This window comes from Paralichthys olivaceus, chromosome 11, assembly GCF_024713975.1.
Source record: "Paralichthys olivaceus isolate ysfri-2021 chromosome 11, ASM2471397v2, whole genome shotgun sequence".
NCBI classification, from domain to species: Eukaryota; Metazoa; Chordata; class Actinopteri; order Pleuronectiformes; family Paralichthyidae; genus Paralichthys; species Paralichthys olivaceus.
Window position 1 is genome coordinate 16,208,028 of NC_091103.1, and position 15,398 is coordinate 16,223,425.

The following is a 15,398-nucleotide window of genomic DNA, read 5'->3' on the forward strand; positions in this document are numbered from 1 at the left end:
ACACAAAACAGAACTCTGAAGTCACTGTACAAAAATCTTCATTTTTTTTGTTTTGCTTTTCTTCCTTAATGACATACAACAAGGGACCCGTAAACAAAAAGAGAAAATTCATTTGATACAAGCTAGAATGCAGTTCAAAAATATATAGTAAAACAAAATTAATAAAAAGCAGGTCTCTTATCCCTTGTAGTTAGAGGAAATAGTTTGAATACAGCTTAATATGATGTACAAAATATCACACAGTGATAAATTGCTATTAAAAAAATAAAAACACAAAGAAATGAGTCCTTTACCTTGGCCTCTGACTGGTAACAGATTTTTTTTGACTTATTTTCTTAGTTTTTTCGAGTTTTTAATTGTTTTGCTTTTTTACAAGTTATACATTGCCATTATCAATCACAAGCAAGTTCTATGCCTAGCAAGGAAGAATGGTTCACTTATGATACTACAGTATTCTTACATCTTAATAATCATATTCATAACCAAAGAAAAGAAATGCAAGAAAGAAAACAAGGAAATGATGGACATTTACAGCACATGATGGCATCTTCAGTCATCATTCTCCACCTCTGCTTTGATTTCCTTTTTTTTTTCTGATGTGTCAAACTGATTTGTCTTTATTCTACGAGAGGGGACACAGTAGCTCATCAGCAACTCTCAGTATCAAAAAACTGAGTCACAGCAGCTTCCACACTTGAAAAATCTCGAGATTATATTAGAGATACCTCCAAAACATTATCTCTGCACCCTGTCTGTGTCTATAGCAACAGCATCCACGATTAGATGTAGTGCAACATGGAGCCAAGCAGTAAATTAATGTGATAAGAGGACGTTACGATGCACAGCAGCTGAACAATAACGTAGCTGCACCTGCGTGTTCTCTTTGACAGATTCACGTCAAAGAAAGTAGAAATAAACATCAACCACCCTGTTCTGAGACTTAACAACCTCTACATGCTAGTGTCCCCAGTGAATTGAAGTGTGTCCCCTCTAGGCTACATTGAACGTTTAGGATCTGACGTTTGAACCCCAGTGTGACCCTTTAATCTTGAAGAGGAGGAGGGTTTCTGCTTTGACGGCCACTTTAACACCAGATTTTATCAGTCCTCTTGAGGTAACAGATTAACGCGACCAGTCAAAGTAACATGAAATCAGTTCAGGCCTTAAAGGGACAACTTCTACATAAGTCAAACAAACGTGTGTCCTGCAGTTGTTAGAATAAATGCAGGACAAAGAGAGATAGATGTGAAGTTTCTCCACTTAATCCAAATGTTCTCCACACATCTTAAATAAATTGTTTTTTTCTGTCTTTGAGTGGTTGAATTCAAAGTGGACTTTCATCTTTTCTTTTCTTTCTATTCTTTCTTTTTTGGAGCCACTTCTCCCAGCGTGCCTCGTCAGAAAGAGACCTGCTTTACGCCGCCGGCTCTCTGGGTAACGTGCTACTGTGCAACGGATGCACGTCAAACTAGAGGAGGGAACCACAAATCACGACCAGTGGCGAAGCTTTTTTTCTTCTGAAAAAGCCTGAATAAATACACGTCTATATGCCGAAAACTGGCACCAACGTCACGTTGAAATAAAAAAAAGACGAAATGAACAGCTCTCACCTGAGGAAACTGTTTCAGTTCACATGGTCCTGGCTGTGATAAAAGAATCAGCAGCTATGTACACTCCTCAGGCCTGAACCCATCAACGTCAACATTATTCATACCCCTCTAACGTTTACAGTGACGGTTAGTTCTGAAATGTGACGGCAGTTAGTGAAGTGATGAAAGAGAAAAACGATGTACATCTATAGCCCAATGAGTGAGAAACACTCTCTCTTTTTTACACTCGCACAAAAACAGGTCCCTGATTCTGACTCAAGTCTGACGAGGTCTTTCATAGCACCTTGATTTAACTAGTGCACACACACTCACGCACACACACACACACACTCTTCTGTACAGTAAAAAGCTCCACGACACAATCTGTGTCTTTTGTCGCGAGCATACAAACCGCTCTCACACCTCTGCAGAGTACAGACTTGAACTTTGCCCTCATGATGTTGAATCTGTAAAAATGGGTTATGATTGTGTAAATATGTACATTATCTTGTACATCAGGGTTACATTCTGTCCCTCACTCTCTCTCACGCACACACAATTAGAGGCAGAATCTTAGGGACACGTTTATACTCAGACATACAATGAGACTTGGTGTGTTGGCGATTAGGTTTAAAATAAAGCTATCTGTTCAACACTGGTTAGTGACTGTCTGGTGCCTCCTCAGATGCCACACACCACTCAGTTAAACATTCTCCAACCCCAAATACGACACCACACACACACAAACACACGCACACTTCTTCTAGAGTCTTTGGAATGTAATACATTGGATTCCCAGTGCAGAGGTTGGTTGGATGTTTTCTGCCGACACTGGGAACAGTTACCTTTTTTAAACCTTGCCTACAAACAGTATGTGTTAGACTCAACCAATATTTCAGCGACAAAAAACAAAAGTTTGAAATGAAATGCAACGGTGCATTTGTGCGTTGTGTTGTGCAGTGCAAGTGCGTTCCTCCGTGATTCTCTTTGAAATGTATCAGCAGTTCAAGCGTGCACACACACACACACACACACGCACGCACACACACAGTGTTTTGTAATAACAACTGGCAAACTGCAAAAAAAAAGGAAATAAGCAGAGCTTAATACTGTAGTGTAGAAAAGTGTCACTTCAGACATGATTATTTGAAAACGGAGCAGTTACAGTTATAAAAAGAAGTGTGATTAGTATTACAAGAAGTCACTGAGGCATCAGAGAACAGTGAGGAATCAAGGGGAGGTGGCGTCCTGTGTCAGTACCCAGCCGGTGGGGTGCAGGACAAGTGTGTGTGTGTGTGTGTGTGTGTGTGTGTGTGTGTGTGTGTGTGTGTGTGTGTGTGTGTGTGTGTGTGTGTGTGTGTGTGTGTGTGTGTGTGTGTCTGTGTGTCTGTGTGTGTGCTTGCGTGCGTGCAAGCAGGTGAAATTCGTCCACTGTAGTCTTCAGTCTGTTTTGGCCCTGTTGTAGTTGTAGGACTCTAAAGGCAATAAAAACAGGTAAATAAAGTTAAACTGACGAACGGTCACAAAAACAAAAGATATTAAATCAAACATTTATGAGTTGGTGATTTAGAGTTGCAAAGATCCAACAAGAAAGAAAACCTGTTTTAAAAAATGCCTCCGCCAATGACGGAAGTACTGTCAGACAAAGATCTTGGCAAGTGCATCCGCGCCAGCACTGGCGATGAACGGCTGGGAAGAGTGGAAGGCCACGTCGTGAATGGCCTCATCGTGCTTCTTCCTGTGGGCTGTGATCTCCTGCACGCACGTCCTGTTGTCCAGCATCCACAGGCGCACCGAGCAGTCGTGGCCTGCAGGGGGCGGAGAGAGGGAGGAAACAAAGACAGAAACAAAGTTATGGAGGGGCAAAGATCACTGTTGAGTACAATGGAAAGGAATCTTTTATATTGTTTTACAAAATAGACTTAATGTACAGCTTATTATGCATTGTGTTACACTGCAACTTTAGCCGAGACTGTGCAGAAAGTTCTCAGTCTAAACTTGAGCCGTGTTTTTTGCCTATGGTTTAAAAAACCTTTTACCATCTTTTACATGCAAACCCTGAAGACAGTTTTTATTTTCACTATTTATTTTTAAACCTATTTATAAATCCCTTAAATATTCCCACTTGTGTACAGAATAAACTTGACTCAAACAAAGTGTTTGCATTGAAATGTCTCTGGGTATGATAATATTTTATGAAAACACAACACAGTGGAAAAGACATTATGATTGACAGTATTTTGAAAATGTTGTAAACTGTGTACTCACTGCCAGAGATGAGGTAAGTGCCTTTAGGATCTGTAGTGAGACAGGTGACCGCATCCAGGTGAGCAACCATTGAGTGGACAACTTTACCTGTGCAAACACACAAAGTCATTGTTTAGATGTATTCGCATCCCAGAATAAAATATGTCTACAAAGGAATCTAAGAGACGACCAGTAGAAATAAAACAGCTCCTGCACATACCTGACTTATTGTCTAGGAAGCGGATGGTACGGTTCTCATGTGCAGTGATGGAGACGGGCTCAGATGGGTGACTGACCACCCGGTTGATCAGTTCACTGCCTGCAAAAGACAAACAACCACCCATTAATCTAATTCAGTCAATTGATTATCATTATTATATTTTCAGAACCCCCAGATTTCAGAATTCGCTCCCCACTGAACTCAGACAAATTCTCTAGCTTCTTTTAAATCTCTTCTTAAATATGTTTTGTCTTATAAATGCTTTAACAAATGAATGACACCAATTGATCAAATTATTTATTTATATGATTCTATTTCATTGTTCTACTTTATTTGCTCATTCTCATTGTTTCTTCCCACTTTGAGACAATGTTAAGAAAAGTGCTATTTGAGTAAAGTTCATTATCATTTTTAACTTATTACTCATTCTGTAATGTCCACTGTAACAAATGAGTTATCGTGTTCAGAACATACCATCCTTGGTCTGTGTCTCTAGTGCGGTGATGCTCTGCTCTGTGTTGAGGTCGTAGAGCAACGTCTCACCACCGTCGAATGACACCACTACCTGGTTGGGGTCAGTAGCCACAAAGGCCACTGAGGTGGGTGTTCCGTGCTCTGGAAGAAAACAGGAGAAGATAAAAGTGTTGTGGCATGGACGCAAAAATGAAAGGTCAAACATGAATCCACACACTGAGCACAGATGTCTACCTCTTTCCTTATTGAAGACAGACAGGCAGGGAGCTGAGTTCTGAGGGTCCCAGATGCGAATGGTGCCATCGGCCGAGCACGAGGCAAGACGATGGTGAACTGCTGAGTGAGTCAGACCCCATACGCTGTCTTCATGACCTGCTAGTACGCTGCTCTCGATGCCAGGATCTGGACGCACAAATGCACATAAAACCATAATATTAATAGGGATGTTATCGTTACTTATAATATATTCAGTTGGGAGTGACTGACCATAGTTATCATAAGGATCCACATTGAGGTCTGGCATTTTCCAACACCTGACGGTTCCATCTAGACCTCCGCTGTAGCAGGAGTCTCCATCCTCACCCATGGTCAGTGACAAAACAGCTCCACTGTAAAAACACACGAGGCATCTGTGTGTCAGTGACAGGTTTGAGCACAAGGTGTGAATTTGTGTTTGTGTCTCAGGCTCACCTGTGCGCTCTGAATGTGTAGATGGGCTCAACATCTAAAGCTGCGTTCCTGTGGAGGGACACAGCTTTTTTTTATTTGCTTCTCATTTCCTTTAACATTTGTGCATCCTAATACTAAATTCTTCATTCTCCATTTTCCTTGTGGTTCTTACTTTTTAGAGTGCATGGCCTTGTTGAGATTCCATAGTTTTAGTGTTCCGTCCTCGGAGGCTGTGAGCAGCACCGCTTGGCTGGGGTGAAAGGTCAAAGCGCGGATGGCGTCAAAGTGGCTGCGTAGTGTGAAACGGGGGTTCCATGTCTTCTTAAACTCCTCTCTGTTGTCCTGCATCTGATACATTAAAAAACAAACATTAATGAGTTCTGAGTGAACATATGCAGTCTCGATTAAATCTGTGGATTGACCAGAACAACTTGTATAATTACATCCATGGACAGATCGTTGTCATTGGCAACAGTGAGATCAGCCAGTTCACCAAGGTTCATGTCTCCTCCTCCAACAGCATCCATGATGAAGACATCAGAGGAGAAACCCAGGGCGCCACCTGGAGGTTGGAGGTGGAAAAGCATAAAATACTAATGCATCTTGACAAAAGTGTCAGGCCCTTATAAATAAAGAGTCTATCTCTCCTGCAGCTTTACTCCCACACTTTGTTCCAAAGGAAATATTTATAAGTTTAGGAGAAACTTTGTGAAAGTCCCCCCACGCAAGATTGAACGTCTAAGCTACTCTCATGCATTGTAGGACACAGATGAGACTGAGGGAGAATACTTGGGTGATGAAGGACTATCATTTGCTATGGGATATATTCGGTGGGGAAGTCTTACCTTCTCCAGGGCGAGCCTGTCCCGAAACAGAAGGGGGCGGGGTAGGTTTAGGGGGGAAGTCCGACATCATGCCTTGTAACTTGTTCCTGCGGTTCTCTGAACCCGGCAAGAGGAGAGAGACACAAAACATCCAGTCATGCAGAGAGGCGGAGGAAGAGTGGAGAGGCCGACAGATGAAACACAGACGAATGTAGACGGAGGCAAGAGGACAGACTTTAAGAATTCTTTAAATACATGACACACAAATAGAATTTTACAGCTTCTTTTCTTTTAAAGGGTGAAATCAATACAAGTGCAGGGCTACAGTGTAAATATGACTCAGAATGAAATGTGGAAGTGTAAAAAGAGAAGGCAGCATGCGCGGTAACCTGTGAAATGACCCCAACAGGAAATATACCTAGAGACAGAGATGACAGCTACACAGCGAAACAGGACAGAGAGACAGGTGGTTGGGAAAAGAAGCTGGTTTTATTGACAAGAAGAGATGCCAGGACACAATGAGAAGTAAAAGATAAAAAGGTGAGCAAAAGGGGGAGGGAGGGGAGGGCAAGGACGACAAATACACTGGTGGCAGTGATTCTGGCAGTGCTGGTGCTGATGGTGTTGCTATGGCAACAGCGTACCTAACTCCCGTCCGTCCCCCGAGATCCGGGCCTCTCCCGCCCCCTCCCCATCCTCCCCCGAGCCCAGGAAGTCGAACTCTCCGAGGGCATCTTCCGAGTCGTCTTCGTCCTCCTCGTCCTCTGGGTCAAGGTCTGTGGTCATGGGCTCTGTACCCATCTGGACACGGGAACAGAGCAGAGAGTGTGGTTTAGTGTACGATAAGACATGAGTGTAGCTTATAGTTTTTCTTTGAGTTCCACTGAATGTTGTTTCTCAGTCGTCGTACCTTTACACGTGACTTTTTGTTTTTGCGCGGTCCATCGATGCAGTCAGTGGCCATGCCCTGGAAGTCATCTTCCTCGTCGCTGTCGTCTTCGTCATCATCTTCGCAGCCATGCAGGAAGGGGATCTTATCCAGCACCGAGCCACCCGGACGTTCCTTAGAGCTTTCCTTGTCCGCTTTCCTACAAAACAGTTCATGTTAACTTGAATGAATAAAAAGATTATTTAGGACAATAGCTAAAGGTGTGATGATCTCAGGCTACATCCATAATATCACATTTACATTCTGCATCAGTATTTATCCCGGTCCATACTCACACAACTGAAAATGCATATCATGTGACCATTCATGTACATTAGGCACGTGTTTACCAGTGTAAACAGGAAGCAGATTATCTACTCTGCATTTGGTTGCTTGGTTACATAAACTACAAAGGAGACAGCAATGGTGAAAAGTAAGACAAGGTATTTCTTTTTAAGACCAAAGACAAGGTGAAATGGTTACTGACAGTCAGTGTTAATGTTTTGCCCTCACCGCTGGTAGTCAAGTAGTGACCAATCAGGAAGCCAATGCACGTGACTGTCACTGTTGCTGCCTATCCATACTAAACACAGCCCAGCAGTTTTCAAAATAAAACAGGGTCTGCTGCGTTTCCAAACTTCTTGAAAACAGTAGGCGTAAATGTAGCACCATTGATGCATAGTAGTGTGAGTGTAGTAGTAGTTATTCTGTTATTATTAACACCATATGATTAAAGGTTTCCTCAATTATACCAGTAAAACACCCTGTTGAAAATCAGGTTAAGGTGACGTCAAACTCTACTCTGCTTTGAGTGAGCTGTCTTTGTCAGAGCATTAATTATCAAAAGCTTTAAGTATGGTCTGTGTACAGTATTGTGTGTGCTCTAAATTCACATGGATAAGTTTAACATATTCAGTCATTTCTGTGAATAGATAATCAGATTGGGGCATGGTGAGTAAATTAGGCCACATCTTATAAAGGGTGGTACTAGGCTGAAAATATATGGCATTTGCCATTTAACATCTGATGACAACTGCACCGCATTAATATCTATATGTGTGGCAAAAGATCTGATGCATCATACAAACTGTCATCAGTGCAGAAGCAGCAATGAGAGTCTCACCTCCTGATTTGTTCCTCTATCTGTCTAGCCAACAACGACTCCCACCCTACCCGGGGCTCAGGCTCAGGGCAGGTTTCACTGGCTGGGGGTCCATTCGCCTCTGGGCTGCTCCGCCCGACCAGGGAGCGCACACGCTTAGACCTCATGTCCAGGATAGTGTCTGAATAACCTACTTCCTCCAGGTATCTACAATCACAGTTAAAAGAAGAGCACATCGATAAACAAATGAATCCCTCTAGTCTATTTCCCACATTAAAAGCAATGATTGAACACATTATTATTGCAATGAGATAAAAGGAGAGGATGATGGAGAGGTCTTACTTGCGTAATAGCTGACGTCCCTCCTTCCAGGACATCTGATTGACTGGCTCAGCGTCTGACTCAGCGGGCCCATTGGGAACTACAGAAAAAGATGAAGTAGTGATGCAACAGCAGGGCATGAGCAGAAAAAGCAGAAGAGAGCAACAGCAGTAGATGGTATAACATTTCTAAATAGCAGCTTAGAAAAATTTTGGTAAAACATACGCTGGTCTGCCTCTGTCTCTGGTTTCTTGTCTCCTGGACTCTGGTCATTTCCTGTCTTCAGCTTCTGGTGCTTTGCCCTGCAACCCCACAAAAGACCACAGGAGGGCGGCATTATAGGTAAATACTAGAAAGAAGTCTATGGCTGAACCATTAAGATGGTTGAATAGATAACAGATGTGAGGAGACATTTGGGAGAGTTCCTGATATTTGTCGTACCTCTCTTGTTTGAGGGCGTACTCTAACATTTTGATCCGCCTCACCAGGTCTTGCTTCATGTTCTCCTGCCCTTTCCTCTCACCCTGTAGGAACGCCACCTGAGCCTGAAACACAGACACACATAGGATGGTGAGGAACTCAACCTTCAAAAAAAAACAAAAAAAAACCACACAACCACACATATACAAGCTGCAAATCAATTGATATGGATGTTATGTCTCAGCCATAACTGAGGTGAAGCATGTACTGGCTCAAATTAAAGGTAAAAAAGTCAAAACTAGGGCATGTGATATTATCAGAGATCACAAGGAAAGACTGTGAGCTTGAAGGAAAAAAAAACAGCAACCATGACTTCTGAGAACCCAGGAGTAAATAGAGGGTTGTGGAGCAGAGCTCTTATTTTTAACTTCTCCAAACCAAGGCATCTGCAGGAGAGGAAAAACAAGACACACCGGCCAAATTCAAATACCCTTTTTTAAAGACATATCCTTCCTCTGTCTGCTTCCGCTCTCTTTTTTACATCCGTTTCCTTCCTCACTGATAACTGGTACCTTGAGGAAATAGATGTTCACAGCCCATTCTAGTCATTTGTCAAAGAATTAAAAGTTGTTTTTTTTGTCAAAGGCGATGCCTCAAAAACTGTGAACCGTTGAGTAAAACTTTGATTCAAAAGCTCCAGCGTACCGAAAAATGCACAAATAATTAAATGTAGAAATACAGAAATAAATAAATGTAGAAATACATAATTACATGTTCAAATGAAGAAATAAGTTCATGCATTTATTCATCAACAAATGTAGAAATACATAAATTGTATTTATTTTTTCATTTATTTATGTATTGAATTATTTATTTCTGCTTTAATTCATTTATACTTGTCATTTTTTTGTCCTTCATACCTGCCCTCTGTTGGCTGAGGGAGAATTATGCCCCAGAAAAAATCCCAGTTTGAAAAAGGCTAAAAAGACCTGACTCTGTTTCTTCTCTCAGGATTAGCATGCAGGTGATAGTGAGGACAACAGTTTTGTATTTCCACTCTCTATCTCTCCTCCCTCTGTGCCGAGGGCTGCTGGAGCACTAACGCTGCTTGTTTTACAGTCCATTTCTCCCGTGCACGCCCCCCCTGTCAGAGTCCACGAGGCTGCTCCCACACGCATACGCAGTTCTGTAAAACTAGAACGGTCTAAAAACACTATCTCATGGGGCAAGCACTCGGTCTACTTGAAAGGGTAGTCATCATCCAGGAAAGCGAGTATGTACACACACACACTCACTCATGCAGACTCATACACTCACACACACTCATGTAATCAGCTAGGAGAGCAAGGGAAGCTCAGGATAATCTGCCGAGCAAACCTTACTACTGCTGCTGCTGAGTAATCCTGATTAATGCAATGTGATTTTATATGCTAATCTCAGAATTTTGGAGATGATCGTCAACCCCAGCATGTCAACACTGCAGACGTCATCTAAGAAGTTGTGAACTACAGATAATTGTATGTGGTTTATACTTGGCCTAATGTAAAAGGGCCAGCTCAGTGCTTGTAAATGATCCAAGGCCATCACAATGAGTAAAAAGGAAAATTAACTGTGTCTGTAGAGCAACAACAGTACAGACTGAAAAGGAATGTATTCAATCAACATGCGAGCATGACACAAAACACAAACAAATCTGTTCAGCCTTGTGTGAATGAAATAATATACAGTATAATTTGCTGTGGTTAGGTGGTTTATGAAAGCAGCTGGCACAGGGTTCACTGCAGCAGCAGCGAGCAGAGTATTTCCAGTTACACACAAGTAGTAATAGTTGCATGTTGTGTTTTGTAGTGGTAGGTGCACTAATGTATTTGAGTATTCCACAGAAGCAAAAAAGGTTTGTTCCAGGCTGACATAATAAAACATAAATACTGTCGTGAGCACTGTGTATAAGAGCACAAGGTTCAGATATCAGAAAACTGCATGTGTTATCCTGGGTACACAGACTAAAAAATCCAAGCTCACATTAAATAAATTGACTTTATTTTCTTTCAATAAGCATAACATTCAAGCGTGTCCTAGCATGCAGATGTATGGCTGCTAGCTTTTCACCTTGCATTTAGTTCTTATGGAGGTCTAATCTGTCCTGAAGTGAACAGTGATTCAGTCGCTTAGCTTAAAAACAAACAAACAAACCTTATTCTGAACTAAATCCTTTGAATCAGCAGTTCATCATTTCCACCTCTAAATGGAATGTGTCTTTGTCACCCTTAAGGGGCAGCCCGTGCGTTTATACACCTCCTCACACAGACGAGCTACGACCTGCTCACACACACTCACACACACACACACACACACACACACACACACATCCCGCCCTTGTGTTCCAGACAGTGTCATGTTGTGTTCCTGGAAGGACAGGTTCCCACTAGTGCCCAATACCTCATCACTGACGCTACTTTGTTGGCCAACATAGAGACGAGGTCACGCACAGTTTAAGAACAGTTTTCTCCTGACAAATAAAAGTAGCCAAAACAGAGGGATGAATATGTCAGTTTACGGTTGTATGTGATTCTTTATCTATGACATCCAACTCATTATTTGGCTTTGACCTTGTTTTACTTACCCTTCTTTTCTACAGTATTTCTCTTTGAGAGGCTCAGTGGGCAGGAAGAGTGGATTCATTTACAATAGCAAACATTTGGCCCTCTTAGGGACGAATACAGTTTTGAGTGTGTGGGGAGGTGAAACTGTTTCATCAGTCTAATGCAGTTAATTAAGGAGAAGTCACCTCAACTTTCATTTGCCTTGTTATTCCGTCCTTTGCCTGGTTCAGACGGGAACATGCTTGTTTTCACTGAGTGTGTTTGATCCGGGCCAACATAAATGAGACAAGGCCCATTCACTGGCTATTAAATGTGTTGCGAGTGAACCTGTCGTGCCATCTGATCTCTCTTTCCTGTGGGTGGGTTTCGCTCCATGTGGCCTACTCCTGCTGACCTTTTCAGTTTGTCACGGCCTGGAATATTTAGCCTATTCTGTCAGTTGCTGCTGAACAGGGTCAAGGGCAGCTTTCCTCCTCGACTGGCCACCCTCCATCTTCTCATCCCTTCATCCCCCTGAGAGAATCTGTGAGCCAACAAGTAGAGCAATGAACTTTTCTGGGACAGCGTGCTTTGATGGTGTGTGTGTGTGTGTGTGTGTGTGTGTGTGTGTGTGTGTGTGTGTGTGTGTGTGTGTAGTATTTATGACATTCCAAAGGTCGGGCTTGCTGCCTATGTTTGGTCTGAAGTTATTTGATAATCAGTGAGAAGGAAAAACTACTCTAAGTAATGAAATTAGTTTCAAACCATGAGATTTCCATAATTTCAGTGAGTGCAACAAAGCAGAGAAAATTCTATATACAGAAAAAAGAAAGGTAAAATATAAATCTATAAGCACAACAGGAGTGCTACAAGTCTGTATGGGTGGGAGGCATGTAATAATAGATTACATATGGATGTCATATGTGCGTCATGGCAGACAGCGCAGAGTTTCTAGTTAGAGATGTGCACCCAGGGGCCCCCTGGGCCACACTCATCAGGAAGTGATGTCATCTGGGTCACCAATAAACTTTTCTACACTGAAACGGTTAATACAATTGAATCGCTGGAAATGAGAAAGATGCAGGAAGCGGCAGGTAAAGGGGCAGACCTTTACCTCTCTTTGTTGAATAAGTGCAGCTTAGTCCGATTGCCTATTAAATTATAATGATCATTATAACAAGCTAATTATTACAGGCAGAGCTGTGCGGTGTGGTGTCTGAAGGACAGAGGGACGAGGCCACTGCCACCTGTCCCTGTGCTGCCGTCCCACGGTCATGCTGGGACGTCCCACCTGGCCCGGAGCTGGAAAGGCCTTAATTCCAAGCCTGTCACTGGAGACATAGCACCACAGGTGGCCTTTTACACCAAAAACACACTAGCAGACGGCACATGTGTTACAGTCTCACAGACATTCACACTGCCATACTCATAAGATGATAGTGTTGATGTCTGTTAAACTTTGGTGATGGTTTTGCAGCTGCTGAAATGTTTCTTGTTCAGCTTCCATGTTTGTTGTATAAATGCCATAAAAGCATAGCATGTCATGCAAATGTCACATATGACCAGGCTATACTGTGAACACATGTACAATGTGTTGCCAACTTTACAGAAAATGACCAGGGGGTACGCTAACTGGCATGTTGAGGGCCCTGCAAACAGGCTGGCAACCAAAGCCACAGTCTTTGTGGCCTGTGGGTGTTAAAAATGTAAGCTGGGTCACTTTTTCAGCCTGGAACTCCAGCAAGCTTCTCTTTCCCTCAGCACAGGACATGGTGCTAATTGTGCCTGTGAAATCAGACCATGTGCAGTAAATGCGCAAACGTAAATAAAGTTTCATAACAGGCACTAATGGCGTGTTGGATATGACGATGACCTGCTTTTGACTTCTATTCCCACTCTCATCCCGCATGCGCCTATAAAAGCAGAGAGCAGAGCCGGTTTGTTATTGTTCATTGATATTTTATCAAGGTCCTATTTATAACTACATAGGTTTGAGATGGGGCAAAATGAGGAGCAGAGTGACAGCAGAGAGGCAATGATATTCCTGTATCTGTGGTTTCATCAGTCTTAGAGGAAGAAAAGAAAACATATGAGTTAAGGTAAATGTTGAACTGTTCTTCATCTCAAACGCAGAGCGAAAACATCCTGGTATGCTTGTTTTCCTAACCTTTCTTAAGCCTGGAACAATTTGATGAGTAAGCACAGTCTTGCCCAGCAATGCTCAGAGTCACAGATGCACACATGCATATAGGACAGCTGCATAGTACCACCTCTGTTTTCTGCTGCCCAAATAACTGGAGCTATTAGAGGACTCATGCCTTGCTCATTGTCATTTTCTATATCATTGACCCACACATTCATGTGGGTATTTTGTTTGTGCCATTTACGATCACTAGCCCACAACTCCAGCCAAAAAGATTAGCTGTACATAGGATGGTACTTAAACTAAGTCAAAAAAGCATTAATTATAGTGAGGAATCGCACCGCGTTGCATAGATATCAGTCATGTTCAAACACTGCAACGCTGATTCATCCGCCTGAGTGTTGATTTCCTTCCAATGCCACAAGCTATACAATCACGCTCCTTTACAGCAATGAACTATCCATTATGATTACGCCTCAGAGACCTTCATCGGAAAGGACTGTGCTGTAAAATGGCATTTAGTCCAAAAAGTGCAAGCTGTCTGCCCATGTTCAAAGGTCACCCTGAGCCCCGTCTTTTACTGTGTCTTTTTGTGAATTCAAAAACAGAAATACCCTCAAACTACCCCTCATTTTACAGCAGCCAGTGCTTCTTCCTCAAGCAAGGCCACCACTTTGACAGCTCTCAATGGCTGCCACAGTCGAATGCAGTGATTGTAACAGGGACCTCAGAGCTGTGAGACACCGCTGTTTATCTTTTAACCACAGCAGCTCAACCACAGATCACTTGATGTGTGAATGTGTGTTGTAAAAAACTGATTTCTGTCAACTTACAAAGCATGTTCCCATTCAAATGCCCCCCGAAAAAAGACTTTCTTGAATGGAGTCTGGTGCAGGGAAGTGTTTGATGTATACCTGCACAAATACAGGGAAGCCACACCTAATGACATATTACTTATCCTTATTTCTTATCAGCAATTACTTCCGCAGGCTGACAAAAACGTAGATTGCATCCATGTATTGTGGTTTACATCTTTGTTAGTGAAATATAATTGATTATATAGAAACCCAGAGGCCAAATTGCATGGATGATGGTTCCTGGAAATAGTTTATTTTCTGTTTAAAGTTAGCTGCTGGATGTTTGGGTTTTTTGATCAGCATTAGCTTTTTCAATGTACTCTCTGGTAATAATAGATCCTATACAGTATGATAAGATGTTAGCCCGTTAGCATGTTGTCATCCTGACTGTAAGGCATGTGTACAGTCACAAAGCGACACTGTAGCAGCTCCTGTGTCACCACTGGCCTGTATTCACCTTCACGCAGGCTAAATAATCGACAGATTTACCCTGAGTTCGTCTCTCTCCGCCTCCCAGCGGTATTTCTCGGCCTGGAAGCGTCCCCACTCGTACTGGATGAAGTGCAGGATCCCAGGAAGCGTCATACCCGAGTCCCCGTCCTGCAGCTCCCGGGGCTGCGACGACCCGGGCATCGCTCCAGCTGCTGCCGCCGCCGCCGCTGCCATCGCCCCGGTCCCCGCGGCTGATGTCGCCTGGCCCGGTGCTGATTTGGGCCCGTTTGGGTTGCGCCCCGCTCCGCTGCTGCCGCCGGAGTTCGGGTTTGGTCCTCCGCCGGATCTGTCCGCCTCCATTTTAACCGTTCAACGTCTCGCCAGGATAAGGAGGTGGAAACGGGCCGTGTGCGAACAATAATAATAAAAACAACCACTCGCCCGCAGCCTTGTTCTCCCCCTGGTGCGCTTCACTACCACACAGCTCCTTTCTTCCTCCTCGCACGCACCGAGCTAAATTACTATTCACTCAGAGGAACACTACACTTCCGTTACCCACACCTTCACAATAAACCCCCACCACACTACAT

General features: G+C 43.0%; 1 protein-coding gene across 1 annotated transcript; it reads right to left on the minus strand.

Annotated features, from left to right (window-relative positions):
• Positions 1–21: 21 nt before the first annotated feature.
• strn4 (striatin, calmodulin binding protein 4) lies at positions 22–15,347 on the minus strand. The gene is made up of 18 exons (XM_020088247.2): positions 14,866–15,347; positions 8,816–8,919; positions 8,600–8,676; positions 8,396–8,474; positions 8,075–8,260; positions 6,934–7,111; positions 6,668–6,824; positions 6,045–6,140; positions 5,643–5,761; positions 5,372–5,547; positions 5,221–5,268; positions 5,017–5,138; positions 4,765–4,932; positions 4,531–4,671; positions 4,057–4,155; positions 3,858–3,944; positions 3,189–3,397; positions 22–3,064 (listed from the first exon to the last, which is right to left on the minus strand). Exons 1-17 carry the CDS (start codon positions 15,166–15,168, stop codon positions 3,228–3,230), a joined length of 2,310 nt encoding a protein of 769 aa, XP_019943806.1. The 5' UTR covers positions 15,169–15,347; the 3' UTR covers positions 22–3,064; positions 3,189–3,227.
• Positions 15,348–15,398: the final 51 nt, after the last annotated feature.